Source organism: Spea bombifrons, chromosome 8, assembly GCF_027358695.1.
Source record: "Spea bombifrons isolate aSpeBom1 chromosome 8, aSpeBom1.2.pri, whole genome shotgun sequence".
Classification (NCBI taxonomy): domain Eukaryota; kingdom Metazoa; phylum Chordata; class Amphibia; order Anura; family Pelobatidae; genus Spea; species Spea bombifrons.
Genome location: NC_071094.1, coordinates 19,813,690 through 19,827,778, shown reverse-complemented (window position 1 = coordinate 19,827,778; position 14,089 = coordinate 19,813,690). Strand labels below are relative to the sequence as shown.

The following is a 14,089-nucleotide window of genomic DNA, read 5'->3' as shown; positions in this document are numbered from 1 at the left end:
AGGACAAATAGTAGAATCTACTTAGCAGGTTTTTTCATTAGCTTTTTTGGATGAGTAAAAGATTTTTCAAATAAAAGTGAGAAAAAGCGAGGTTTTTTTTCATGTTTTTATCATATTTTATTATATTATAGGAAATTAGATAATATAATCAAAAATATGGTATCTGAAGAAAGCCCTTCTTGTCCTGAAAAAAAACAAAAACTTTTCTGGGTAAACTAAATTAGTGAGAAAATTACATCTAAACACGAGCACCGCAAAAGTGTTAAAACAGCCTCGGTCCCAAAGGGTACAAAAAGTAAAAAATAGCCTGGTCCTTAAGGGGTTAATATTGACTTGAATTTAAAAAGATATACAATGTGGGTATTCCTTGCTGAACACGATAATTTTTCCCCCAGCAGCTCTGCCTATTCCATGGAAGAAATCCTAATCCAAATGCAAAGGATGTAAGAAAATGCAGTTTGATTTTTTTTTGTCACATTCATTATAAGAGGTTGGTGGGAAACTGCTGCAGGCAGGAAGAGCCTTGTGGAATAGCCTATGTTGCCTCCCTAGGTTTTAAACTACAATCCCAGCATACAAAATTTAAACATACAAAAGATTAATTTAAATCCTAGGCATATTAGGGAGTTTCTAAACACAAAACAAGTAAAAGCACATATTTCATTTTTTTTTACTTGCTGGGGACAAGACGGTATAACTGATGTGTGTTTCTTTCATTCACCACACATATAGTTTTTATTTAACCGATAAATACTTTTGTTTACAAAAGCGTCGAGCTTTGTCGATGTAAAGCACTATGGCACACACGTTCTCAGCCCAGTGGTTTTATATAAAATTATATATGCGATCCCATTAAATAGATTATAGCTGTCCTTTCCGTAAAGGTACTAAAAATTATTACAAATGTATTGGTGGTAAAAGGCATCACTATCCAGAAAACCACACATTTTTTCACACTCCACTGAATTTAATTTCCAAAACAGTCTCTGTTTCCGGGTGGAATACTATGAAGCTACTTCCGGGTCAGCGATTTCCTTTCTGGCGAGTCGGTTTTTGTGACAAAAACGCTTCCGGTGGAGGATACAAACTTCCTGCAATAGATCCTTATTCAACATACAGGTCTCGTTGGATGTGAAGATTTCGACGATGTAGTTGTGGTTTCCTTTTTTTATTTTATTGCGCTACAGGTTTCTTGGAGGCACCAACGCACGATTCGCTATGGCTTCTACAAGTAATGTCTTCAATGTGGACCGTAAATAATAGAAGCGTGTTTATCAGCAATGACTATTATTATGTACGGGTGATGGTGGTCGGTTCTGTTAGACTAGGAGGGTGTGTGTGTGTGTGTGTGTGTGTGTGTGTGTGTGTGTGTGTGTGTGTGTGTGTGTGTGTGTGTGTGTGTGTGTGTGTGTGTGTGTGTGTGTGTGTGTGTGTGTGTGTTTAGCTGATTACTTTTCTGTATGTGACATTGATGCCTACCAATATTTCAGATGAGGATGCACCACAACACGTTTGTCCAAACAAATACATTTGAAATGTGTGTAGCACGATTATTGACATCCTTTTAGTCAATACATTCTACTACCTCCCTTTGCCAAGATAACAGCTTTAGGTTTTCTCCTATAATGCATGATGAGGTTGGAGATTATATGGCTAGAGATCTGAGAGTATTCTTCCATGCAGAATTGCCTTCAAAGTCAACACTGGTGGACTTTCCTCTTCAGTTCACCCCACAGGTTTGCTATGGGGTTCTAGTCAGGGGACTGGGGTAGTAATGGTAGGACCTTGATTTCATGGTCAGTTAACCATTTGTGTTGATTTTGTTTCATTGTCGTGCTTGAAGATCCAACCATGGGCATTTTTTAAAAGCTTTTTTGACAGAGACAGGAGTTCATATAATATCTGTTGGTATTTAATAGAGTCCATGATGCCAAGTATACTAACAAAATCTCCAGGTCCTCTGGCATAAAACATCCCCAAAACATTAAAGAGCCACTGGAATATTTCCCTCTGTACACTCACATTTCCTTGGCCCCTATATACATTTTTTGAGAGGTTCAGGCCTGTAGAAAACTGCTTTGCAATCATACAGCAAGTACTCTCAGCTCCTAGAAAATATGAATATTACATATGGATTTGGGACTTACAAAGTCACTCTTAGGGAAGTATGTGCATGTGTAGTATGAGTCTTACACATCAGCATTGCATTTGATGCCTACTGCTTTGTGTTTGAAGACCTAGGTATGTGATTAGAAATGTAAAATATGATACAGTCAGCACCGCAAATAACAGTAAATAGCCAAATATTATATATTTTTTTTTTATTTGAACATTGTTTAATATCTTTTTGACACTGGATGTCTGCGTATGTAAATATATATCAATCATCATGTTTTTTCTTTCTACCCTGCAGAACAAAAGACATCAAGGAACAAAGATGATGCTCCTCATGAGCTAGAGAGTCAGTTCATTCTAAGGCTTCCACAGGTAAGAAAAGAATAACAGTGGTTCAGAATGATTTATGTTATGCACATCATCAAGGGACATACAATTGGTTGCTCTCATTAAATGGGGGCTTTAAGTACTCGGAAACATTAAATTCTTCCGCGTGTTTAAGCGTGCCACCTAGAACACGGTTATACAATTTAGTTCTCATGGGCTACTACGTTATTACATTCTAGGAAATATTTAACTAACACGTGATTGCATAACTATTTCTTTCTTCTCAGGAATATGCATCCACTATCAGAAGGATGGTCCAGTCTGGAAATGTCAATGCAAAAGATCGACTATCTATTGAATTACATCGTGAGTAGCGCTACACTGTAGATATAAATGGGTCATTAATACAGAACTGAAATGACAGGTTAAAACATTGGGGTATTTTTTTTTATAATAAGTTACTCTCGTGTGAAGTTTGAAAAGTGGCATTTTTTCTCGATTGCAGCCAGCGGTTTTTGCTGTTGAAAATCTTGAATTGTGCACTAGAATTATTATTTTATTTTTTTTTTGTAGATGATTACTATTATGTCATATAGATCTCTGTTGGAATAAGGGCTGCAACTAACGATTATTTTCATAATCGATTAGTTGGCTGATTATTTTTTTCAATTAATCGGATAAAAAAAAAATAAGCAAATTTTCTGTTTATTTAAACTATTTTTTCATATTTAGTAAAAACTATGATTGAGAAAAATCGATTTCTTGTTTTTATTTTCCGACCTGCCCCCCAGTTATGCACACCTCACCCCAGGCTTGTCACTCTGCCCCCCCCCTATATGCCTTAATTCCCCAGATATGCCACTCCACCCTCCAGATATTCCTTATACCTCCCAGCTATGCCTTATGCCCCCTGACATTCCACTCTGCCCCCCCCAGATATTATCGATTACTATCGATTTTATTGATTTAGTTCTGGCCACCCTAGTTGGAATGTTGTTTACATTGGAACAACAAAGATCTCTTACCCTGGCCTGACAGACACACATGCATAGCACTATATTTTAAATTTGAGTCATTGGCTTTGGTCTCAAATTATGTTGCTTTCCAGATTATTGATACAACTGATCACTTTGTGTGCACCGGTCTTTCCCAAACACATAGGTTATTAGTTTACAGTGATAGTTGTAGTAGAAAATAATGCAAAATAAAAGAACAAAATTCACTTCTGGATGCTCAACCTTTGGTACTAGAAAGAGCTTAGTGTTGTGGGAAAGTCTGAATAATAATAATAATTAAAAAAAAAAGAATAATAAGGAAATAATTTTTAATTTTCTGCATTAAATAAAGTGGGTTGTATACAGTCACTATATATTCATAGTTAGGTTATCTCCCAAGTGTATATCCTTAGTGCTGTGGAAACGTCTGAACAATTGTGGCTGTTTGTGGCCAGTGGATGATGGTAAATAAATATTTCTTAGTCATATGAAATGTGTGAATTGTGCAGTACTGTACGTTTTATGACAGTCTTTATTCTTTTAAATTGAATGTAACCCACAGCGGATGGTCGTCATGGGATTGTACGAGTTGATCGGGTTCCTCTGGCTGCGAAGCTGGTTGATGTTCCATGTATCCTAGAGTGTTTGAAAACCATTGATAAAAAAACTTTCTACAAGACTGCAGATATCTGCCAGGTAATTGGTGTATATGATGAATGCTTCAAGCAAAAAATAAACAAAAACTTCTGAATTCTTTTGTCAGTATCTTTGTATTTCTGCTTAACACATTAATACATAAGGAATGTCAAGAATTGTCTGTGCAGTCCATTTGCTGTGTCGCCCTGTGTCTTTTGCATGCAAATGCATAGAAGAATTGATCAGAGTCCACTGTATGTCTTGTTTAATTACCACAACCACCCAGCAAAATGCTGCTAACACATTCACCTTAAAAAAAACTTTCATTCTTGTCAACAGGAGTAGCAGCAACCATTTACATGTATGCTATCTGATGTTTTCCTAGCATACATTTAATTGACCACTGCTTCAGTTACTTAAATGGGTGCCCTACTGAACATGTGCAAGAAGTTTCAACTTTTCGGTAATATCTTTTAGCATAAATTTTTATTTGTGAATTTAGTAAGATGAAGACTGCATTCCCTTCTTTTATGACGAGGCACTCCAGGCATCATATGCACTTTAATATATATGATAGCAGCAAGGTTCCCCTTGCAAACGCATGAAGTCCTCCTGCAGTTGTGCTGTAACTGTTTTCATCTGGTAGCAAAACAACATTTGCTTATAGAGAATATTGTGATACCAAACAGCTTCCACATGTAGTTGCAGTGTATTGAAGATTTCACAATTTTGTCGTAAGTGTGCGAGAAACATTATCCCACTGAATTATGCAATTTAAAAAATGTATGATGTGTTTATAACGAATGCTTCAAATTAAGGAAAACCTTTCCACCCACAACCCTTTTTTCCTTCTCTATACTTTCAGATGCTGGTTTGCACTGTGGATGGTGATCTCTATCCCCCATTGGAAGAGCCAACTGGGACAAGCGACCCAAAGGCCAGTAAGAAAAAAGACCGGGATAGAGAGAAAAAATTCATTTGGAATCATGGAAGTAAGTGGCCAATTTCTACAGTAGCAGCTGGCTGTCTGTTATGTAGTCTAGATCCATAATCTAATGCATAATACCGCAAATGTATTTTAGTCACACCTCCTCTGAAGAATGTGCGAAAAAGACGCTTTAGGAAAACAGCCAAGAAGAAGGTACTTTCTTCTCATCTTGTTTTATATATTCCTGCATTGATGCATCTTTTTTTTTATTATTATTTTTTAATAAATTTTCATCCTGTTTACCTTAGTACATAGAGTCCCCAGATGTGGAGAAGGAGGTGAAACGTCTCTTGAGTACAGATGCTGAGGCAGTTAGTGTGCGTATCCTTTACTAGAATTGACATAGGTTAACATGCCGTAGATTTAAACGGTAAGCAAAGTGTTCTATATGACCCACCAATAAGCAATACATATTGAAAGATTTTGTAAGTACTTTATTACTTTATTAAAGTAACTCACCGACATGAAAAAACTTCCTTCAAACGCAATAGGGAGTCTAAGGTTGAACAACCAGCACCCAGTTGGAACATGTAGCTCACAAGATAGGCCAATTGGGCAAAATGAAATCTAGCTTGTCTCAAAAACGTAGGTTCCTTCACAGCAGTAATTGGAACCTTACTTCGCCACACAAAGAATCCAATCCCACCTCCCTTAGCAATAACAATGGTGTAATATGCATATTCAGTTCTGGCATTCTGAATTTTGTTCAGGGGGAATTTGAGTGTTACTTGTATTTTTTGCCAAGGAAAATGTTCGGCTAATTTATAATTAGCGGCTCCTGAAACTATTGGTTAACCTTCAATGGCAGACAACTCTTTCATTAAACTTTTATACAGGCCCACTCCAGTTTGTACACACTTCCACTTAGGGGCGCTTGTGTGAATTGGGAAAAGAGAGAGAGAAAAATAAGTGTAGCCAATAATAACCGATATAATTGCACTATTGGTATTTGTGGTATTCAGGCTCTTCTCAAAATCTTCACATCTAAAAAAATGTGAACAAAGAGAGAAGGGACAAGATTGCGCAGAATCTCACCCAAATATAAAGAGAATAAAAATTGATTGCACTTACAAGAAATCCAAATTAGCTGGATTTCCCCGTCTTTCGCTCCTCCTGTCACGCTGTGGAATTTGTCACGAGAAGTTACAGCACTTTAAGAACCTGAAAACACTTGAAGATCATCGTTCCAATTAGGATCAACCAGGGTTGTTGGAGAACCCTGTTGTAAGACACATTAGCACATGTGCTCAACTTCTTGTAAGCGCGATCAATTTTTATTTTCTCTATATTTAGGTGAGATACTGTGCGATCCCTTCTCTCTCTTCGTTCACATTTTTAGATGTGAAGATTTTGAGAAGAGCCTGAATATCACATAAATATCGTGAGTGCAATACTTACCACTGATTGAGAAATTATATCTGTTATTATTGGCTAAACTTATATTTTTCTCTCTTCCTATTTACACAAGCGCCCCTAAGTGGAACAGTGCTTTTTTATATCAGCATCTGGAGAATGCTCTTCTAGGGTAGCAGCTGTGAAATAGGGGAAGTATTGTTTCTTCTTTATAATTTGTTGGTAGAGGATTAGTCACAATTTATGTAAAACATCACTGTATAGTGTTCACTGGTACCCTTATCACTTTTTCTTGTACACATTTATTTTCGCCACTCCCGTTGTGTAACAGTTGCTCCATGGGGTCTCAATATGATATTGTCTGGTTGAAGTTACTGTCAGATGTTTGTTAGTACGCTTTCAGCAAATAAAGCCTTTCCTGGCCGCGATCTCTTCTGAGGAAGTAAAAGCTTGTGGTTATTCACAAATACAAGGTTATTTTTTAGTTCGCCTTTTAGAGGCCTTGCCTGCAATTTTAGTTTCATCCCAAGGGTGGTGGAGCTTTCTATTTTGTGTTCCCATTCAGCCTCCAAAACTAAAGATGAGTTTCTTTATTTGGATGTCCCACACTGTAGTCTTGCTTACTTAAATAGAACCTGTGACTAGAAAGACAAACAGGTTATTTCTTGCCTGTTCTGGTCACAAGAGAGGATTGGCTAATTCGAAGAGATCCATAGCCTGGTGGATTGTTCTCACTACTTTAGGGCTGAAACAACTAATCGATAATTAAAATCGATTATAAAAAGATTTTTTCAGAGCAAATGCTCTGAAAAACTCCTCTCCTTATATAATCCGACCTCAGAGATCAGATTAAAACACTAGAATCCAGATCCCCCGCAACGCTGCAGGGGACCTGGATTCCCCTCACTGTCGGCCGGTGGGTGTCCGTGCGATACGCACAGACAACTTCAGTCTCTCCCCTCCACTTCCATACACCCCTCTGACTCCTCCCCCTCCCATACACCTCTCTGCCTCTCTCCCGACTCCCTGGTATTTTGTGAACCTCCGTTGCTGACAGGCACTTTCACTGCAGCTTCACAGAAGCCTCAGCGTAAGTGAAGGGCAGTAACGGAGGCTGTCTGTGCACATCGTGCAGACCCCCACCGGCTGACAGAGAATCGAGGTCTCCTGCAGAGGATCATCCTCTCTGTCAGCTGGTGGGGGTCTGCATCGCGCAGACAGCCTCCGTTACTGCCCTTCACTTACGCTGAGTCTTCTATGAAGCTGCAGTGAAAGTGCCTGTTAGCAACGGAGGTTCACGAAACACCAGGGAGTCGCGAGAAAGGCAGAGTGGTGTATGGGAGGGGGGAGGAGTCAGAGGGGTGTATGTGAGGCACCCTCCCATACACCACTCTGGCTCCTCCCCCCTCCCATACGCCACTCTGCCTCTCTACCCGGCTCCCTGGTGTCTTGTGTATGGGAGGGGGCAGGAGGCAGAGTGGTGTATGGGAGGGGGGAGGGGGCAGAGTGGTGTATGGGGGGTATAATGAATTTCAGGGTAGCAGAGTGGTGTATGGGGGTGTAATGAATTTCAGGGAGGCAGAATGGCATATCTGGGGGAGTTAGAGTGGTGTATAGGGGGAGTTAGAGTGGTGTATGGGGAGTATAATGAATTTCAGAGTGGCATATCTGGGGGAGGCAGAGTGGTGAATTGGAGTATAATGAATTTCAGGGTGGTGCAGAGCATTTATGGGGGGTCGGACTGGCATATCAGGGTGCACAGTGGCATATAGGGAGGTATAAGGCATAAATGGGGGCGAGTGGCATATAGGGGGTATAAGGCATATTGATATTAGGCATATCAGGGGGGCATAAGACATATCTGGGGGTAAAAGGTATATCAGGGGGCTTAGTTGCATATCACTGGCATATAAGGAGTATAAGGGATATATGGGGGCAGAGTGGCAAGCTGGAGGTCAGATGTGCATAACTGGGGGCAGTTTGGTAAATAAAAGAAAATATAAACAAGGCTTTTTTCTCAGTTTTTATTACATATGAAAAATAGTTAACATATGAATTAATATTTACTAATAACTGTATTAAAACCTAGTTTGAGAAACAGTGTTTGGGTTCTTGTAGCTTTTATTATTATGTCAGTGAAATAAGAAGGTGAATAGAGAGCGAGGCCATTACAATAAAGAGATGAAAGTGTAAATTGTACGTTTTTATTACATTATTTAAAATTTTAAAAAATTGCATTTTTTTTATCCGATCGAAAAAATAATCGGCCAACTAATCGATTATTAAAATAATCGTTAGTTGCAGCCCTACACTACTTTACCTCCTGGAAATTGGCAAACATCTACATCCTGGAAGGCTTTAAGGCATAATCTATGAGAACCATGCCTATCACGCTCCAGGTATGGCTGGAAACTAATATTATTATCCTCAGGTGAGAATTAATGATGTCTTAATTCTCATGTGTATCATTGACAAGGAAAATAATGACCTGCTTATAACATTGGGTCCACCAATATAATTGGTATAGACTCATAATTCAGGACGTTGATTGTGTGACAAATGATGTGTAGACTTTGTTAGGCATGGGAATTGAGAAGACATCTGATAAATTGTCTGTTCCGCTAATATTCTTTGAGCAGAGTGTTAGGGAATCTGCATTTTATTTTTCCTTGACACTAACTATAGGCTGGGAAGTGATCGCTGAAGATGAGACCAAAGAGACAGAAAATTTGACTGGTTTAGATGGCTCTCCAGGCATGTCTGGAATTAAGCAAGGTCGTGGATCTTCAGGTGCCTTTATTTCTAAGTGAATATATGTATTACAATCGGCAATTTTATCTTAATTATTACGCAAGGTATATTTGGGGGAAAAAACCAATCGCTCGTATTACAATCAAAGCATTTACTACGTTTAAGAAGCTGCAAAAGCTAATATCCAATGTAACAGGATTAGGTTACAAAAACAGGTCTGTTAATTTTACCTTTTGTGCTTGTCTACTTGAAAACAATTGTCAGACCGATATTGAAGATGTAATTGTTGACTTCACCCTAAAATTAGTCTGGCAATGCAGATCCTCTGCATTCGGATCTGCTACATGGCCTTTGGGACATTGCTGCCCTGCAAGAACTGTAGGAATATACATATTTGTGAAAGTAATTGGCAAAATCTAAACAATTTTATTCATCTCATGAAATGGCTAACCAAGAAAAGAACTGTGCATTTTGTATTTATATAGCAGTTTGTACAAATACAGTTGTGCTCAAAAGTTTGCATACCCTGGCAGAAATGAAAATGTTGGCATTGATTTTGAAAATGACTGATCATGCATGATCTTTTATTTAAAGCTAGTGATCAAATGAAGCCATTTATTATCACATTGTTGTTTGGCTCCTTTTTAAGTCATTTTAACGGCTATCACCCAAATGGCCCTGATAAAAAGTTTATATACCCTTGAATGTTTTGCCTTGTTACAGACGCACAAGGTGACACACACAGGTTACAATGGCAATTAAGGGTGAATTTCCCACACCTGTGGCAGTTAGTGCCTGTATAAATAGTCAATGAGTTTGTTAGCTCTCACGTGGATGCATTGAGCAGAAAAGAACTGTCAAAAGGCCTGCGTAGCAAGGTAATGGAACTGTTATAAAGAACATTATATAAAAAGATATCCAAAGCCTTGAAAATGCCAGTCAGTACTGTTCAATCAATTATTAAGAAGTGAAAAATTCTGAGATCTCTTTATACCAAGCCAAGGTCAGGTAGACCATGAAAGATTTCAGCCACAACCGCCAGAAGAGTTGTTCGGGATACAAAGAAAATACTACAGGTAACCTCAGGAGAAATACAGGCTGCTCAGGAAAAAGACGGTGTGGCTGTTTCAAGGGGTACAATACGACGGTAATTAGCTGCATGGAAAAGTTTCCAGAAAGAAGCCTTTAGTGCGCCAATACCGCAATATGCCCGACAACTTCTGAAACCTCACAGCTTTTGGCACACTGTAATTTGGAGTGATTAGACCAAAACAGAGCTTTACGGTGGGGTAAACAAGGCCTAAAGTGAAAAGAATACCATTCCCACTGTGAAGCATGGTGACGACTTTACTGATGTTTTCGGGGTGGGTGAGCTCTAAATTCACAGAGAATCTTGTGAAAACTGACGACAAGATGAATGCAGCATGTTCTCAGAAAATACTGGCAGACTATTTGCATTCTTCTGCACGAAAGCCGCGCATGGGATGCTGTTGGACTTTCCAGCATGATGACCCTAAGCACAGGGCTGGGTTGACCCTTCAGTTGTTACAGCAGAAAAAGATGAAGGTTCTGGAGAGGCCATCACAGCCTCCTGACCTTAATATCATCAAGCCACTATGGGGAGATCTCAAACATGTGGTTCATGCAAGACAACCAAAGACTTTGCATGATCTACAGGCGTTTTGCCTTGACGAATGCGTAGCTATACCACCTGCAAGAATTTGGGGCCTTATAGACTGTACGCTGTCTTTGATGCTAAAAGGTGCAATACACTGTATTAAGAACTGAGGGAGTGCAGGGCTCGTTTTTTTTTTTCTTTGTTGTCATGTTTTGTTTTATGATTGTGCCATTCTGTTATAACCTATAGATGAATATGAATCCTGTGAGGGGAAAAAAAAGAAACATGGTTTGCTTGCTCAAAGACTTTAAAAATGGTACATATATTCTCCAAACGTATGCAAACATTTGATCACGACTGTACATACTTGTGTATGTATGTGTATATATATATATATGTCATTATTTATTAATTTGTACGAAAACTGTTACGAAAAATGTGTAGGGAAAGGTAGCAACAACATTGATAAGCCATGTATGTTTGCAAAGCAGAAGCACGATCACTGCTAACAATCCATGAGGCAGGAGAATGTGGTCCTGTGAGCACACTATCCTATATATCTCATGAGTTGGTACATGGAATTTTAGATGCAATGTTATTTTGCCATGTTCCCCCTTACCTGAGCGTCTTTTTCATACTACATATGTTCTAGAGATTAAAGATTTATTTTTGTCTGACATAGACTTTGATACTTTAGTTTCTATTTGGCCATTTCCATGAATCTGTGTGGTTTCTTGGTTTCTTTGTTTGTACAGTGGAGAGGGATGAGTTACGTGAAATCTTCAATGACATTAGTAGCAGTAGTGATGGAGAAGAGGAGCAAGAAAGACAAGAGGAGGAGGATCTGAATATTATGGAGACTGAAGAGGAGCAAAGAGATCGCCAGGATGGGGGTACCAATCAAATTGGTCAGTTCCTCACTGGGAGAATTAAGCATTTAGCTGACTGTTTTGTCTTTCATCTCATATGCCATACACAATGTGAACATGGTATAGGAGGAAGACTAAAATGGGCCATAGCAATCAAAAAAAGAAAATAAGCTGATGGTTCCACTATTTCCAACATACTCATACTGTTCTTTTTGCTTTTTTTTAGTGCTGGAGCTACAGAAACAGGTTGAGAATTTACAGAAAAAACTACGTGAAACTCAAGAGAGGAGAAAACGTCAAGAAGAGCTGATAATGAAAGTGGAGAATGTGGCACTGAAGGTAGGTAGCTCACAGCTATCTGCACTATATGTTTTTAAAATCCACTGATGCATCAAACTGAAGTTTATCACCTGGTACTACCTCTGCAGCGGTTATATTAAGTTAAATAAGGCAAATACTTTTCATTTCATCTGCGTATGTGGGAATTCTGTATGTATGTGAACTGTTGGCAATAAATGTTTCTGTCTGTCTTAGACTCGTCTTCAAGCTGTGCTAGATGAATTCAGACAACAAGAGGACAGAGAAAAACAACAGGTGAGGTTATCTTTAAGGCTGTTTTATACAAAGGATACATTTGGTGAAATAACCTTTTTTGAAGAATGAGGGTGCATCTCCTGATTTTCCTAGGAAACTAGGAGATGCACCCTCCCTAAAACATAGGTATTAGAACTCATTGAACGATCCAGTTTGCCAAAACGTGCTTACTATTTGACACAAAGCAGTCCTTTTGGCTTTCTGCAGGTTCTGGCATTCAATCACTTATTACACTGCGTTTACACGGTTTCCATTCAAAGTTGTCCAACTAAAAGTAGTGACACCAGGCCCAATCAACAGCCCAGTCTCCTGTGTACCAGCAGGAAGATCTCATTACTGATGCAGAATATCATAGGATGAAATATTAGTTCCCAGAGATTAAAGGGATTTTTATATAGACATTACATCCTGGATCCTTAAGGGGTTTAGAATTTAGTTTAGGCGTCGTTTGTATTGTGACAATTACCTTTTACATAGGTATATGAATGATGGTTAGCATTGTTTAACAAGTATGTTAGAATAAGTAATTTTTTTGCTAACACTTATGCATTGACCACATACTTGTATTTCAGGTGACGTCCTTGCAAGAGCAGCTTGAAGCATTGATAGAGAAGTAATGAGACTGCAGTTTGGATTTTTTTTTTGCCAGAACTAGATTACTTTGACTGTCTGCTCTTGAGTCTAAAATTCTCAGATGAAACATATTTGTTGACCCTCCAGTTGCCTGTCACAATTAGGGTTACTGTACCAGGTGTACCACCTTCCAATATTTGTGAAGTCTGCTGCATTTGTAAATGTTACTTGAACTTCATTGTACATGATTTGTAGTGTCCTTAATAAACAACTGCTTGTCATTTTATACTTGGAAAATCTTTTTGAGAAAAGATAGTACCGAGAAACATATGTATAAAAAGAATGTTACCCTTCAATGGATAGGTAAAATGATACTTTGGACAAAAAAAATACTTTGGACATTTATTGTGAATGTGTCACTTCTCAAAACTACATAAATTACAAGGTTTTATAATGAAGCTAATATCATCTGCTTTGATTAGAGAGTCATATCAAGCTTGGCAGAGAAAACCTGAAAACTTTGTGTAATGAGACCAATTGTAATAAATGCTGCTTATTAACACTACAGTAAAATGTAAAAAACATGTGCAAAGTCCAGTGTAAACTGTTTTCTATTTTTTTATTAGCATGCACAGTGCAATAGATATCTTACAATAGTCATACAAAATGTACATCCGTTGGCCAGAAATAAAATATATTAGAGGAAAATTCATCGCTTCTCTACGGTGGGTCTAGTCGACAGGGTGCTTTGATGCCCCCAACTGACGCAACCAAAGCATCTCTGCTGCTCAATTCATACTAAGCTTCCGAGAGAGATTGTCAAAGGAGGAGAGGGAGTGTAGTAGCAAATTCAAAAATAAAGGTCACGGAGGTAAATATATATGTATTACATTTTTATAATGCACAGGGATTAATAAGAGTAAGAAGAAAAACTATCCAATATACAGCAGCCAGCGATGCCAAATCAGCTTATGTTTCTCTTCGGCATTAGATCTCATAAAAGAAAAGTATTTTTCAGCGGAGCATTGTTGATCTGAAATTTAATCTCAGACCATATAGGAAGAGTCGTATTCCTCCAGTTCCTAGCTAAGCAAATTTTAAATCCAAGTAGAATATTGAGCCAAAGGGTTAAATCGTTTACATTCATATCTGGTAAGTTTAGATGGAAGAGAAACCCCTGGGGGGAGAGTGTTATATTAAATCCAAATAACTAAAAAGAGATCAGTTACTTGAGTTTTAATCTGATTTAAACACATGCACTCCCACCATA

General features: G+C 38.3%; 1 protein-coding gene across 3 annotated transcripts; it reads left to right on the top strand.

Annotated features, from left to right (window-relative positions):
• Positions 1 to 1,028: 1,028 nt before the first annotated feature.
• LOC128503565 (transcription initiation factor TFIID subunit 7-like) lies at positions 1,029 to 13,105 on the top strand. Of its 3 annotated transcripts, XM_053473689.1 has the most exons (13): positions 1,029 to 1,049; positions 1,080 to 1,231; positions 2,414 to 2,487; positions 2,730 to 2,808; positions 4,000 to 4,133; positions 4,939 to 5,065; positions 5,156 to 5,214; positions 5,310 to 5,382; positions 9,100 to 9,204; positions 11,539 to 11,691; positions 11,879 to 11,991; positions 12,187 to 12,246; positions 12,819 to 13,105. In XM_053473689.1, exons 2-13 carry the CDS (start codon positions 1,219 to 1,221, stop codon positions 12,861 to 12,863), a joined length of 1,035 nt encoding a protein of 344 aa, XP_053329664.1. In that variant the 5' UTR covers positions 1,029 to 1,049; positions 1,080 to 1,218; the 3' UTR covers positions 12,864 to 13,105. The 3 variants fall into 3 exon arrangements, with proteins under 3 accessions (XP_053329664.1, XP_053329665.1, XP_053329663.1); XM_053473690.1 differs by lacking the exon at positions 1,029 to 1,049 and having other exon boundaries at positions 1,058 to 1,231; positions 9,100 to 9,189; XM_053473688.1 differs by lacking the exon at positions 1,029 to 1,049 and having other exon boundaries at positions 1,058 to 1,231.
• The last annotated feature ends 984 nt before the right edge of the window (positions 13,106 to 14,089 follow it).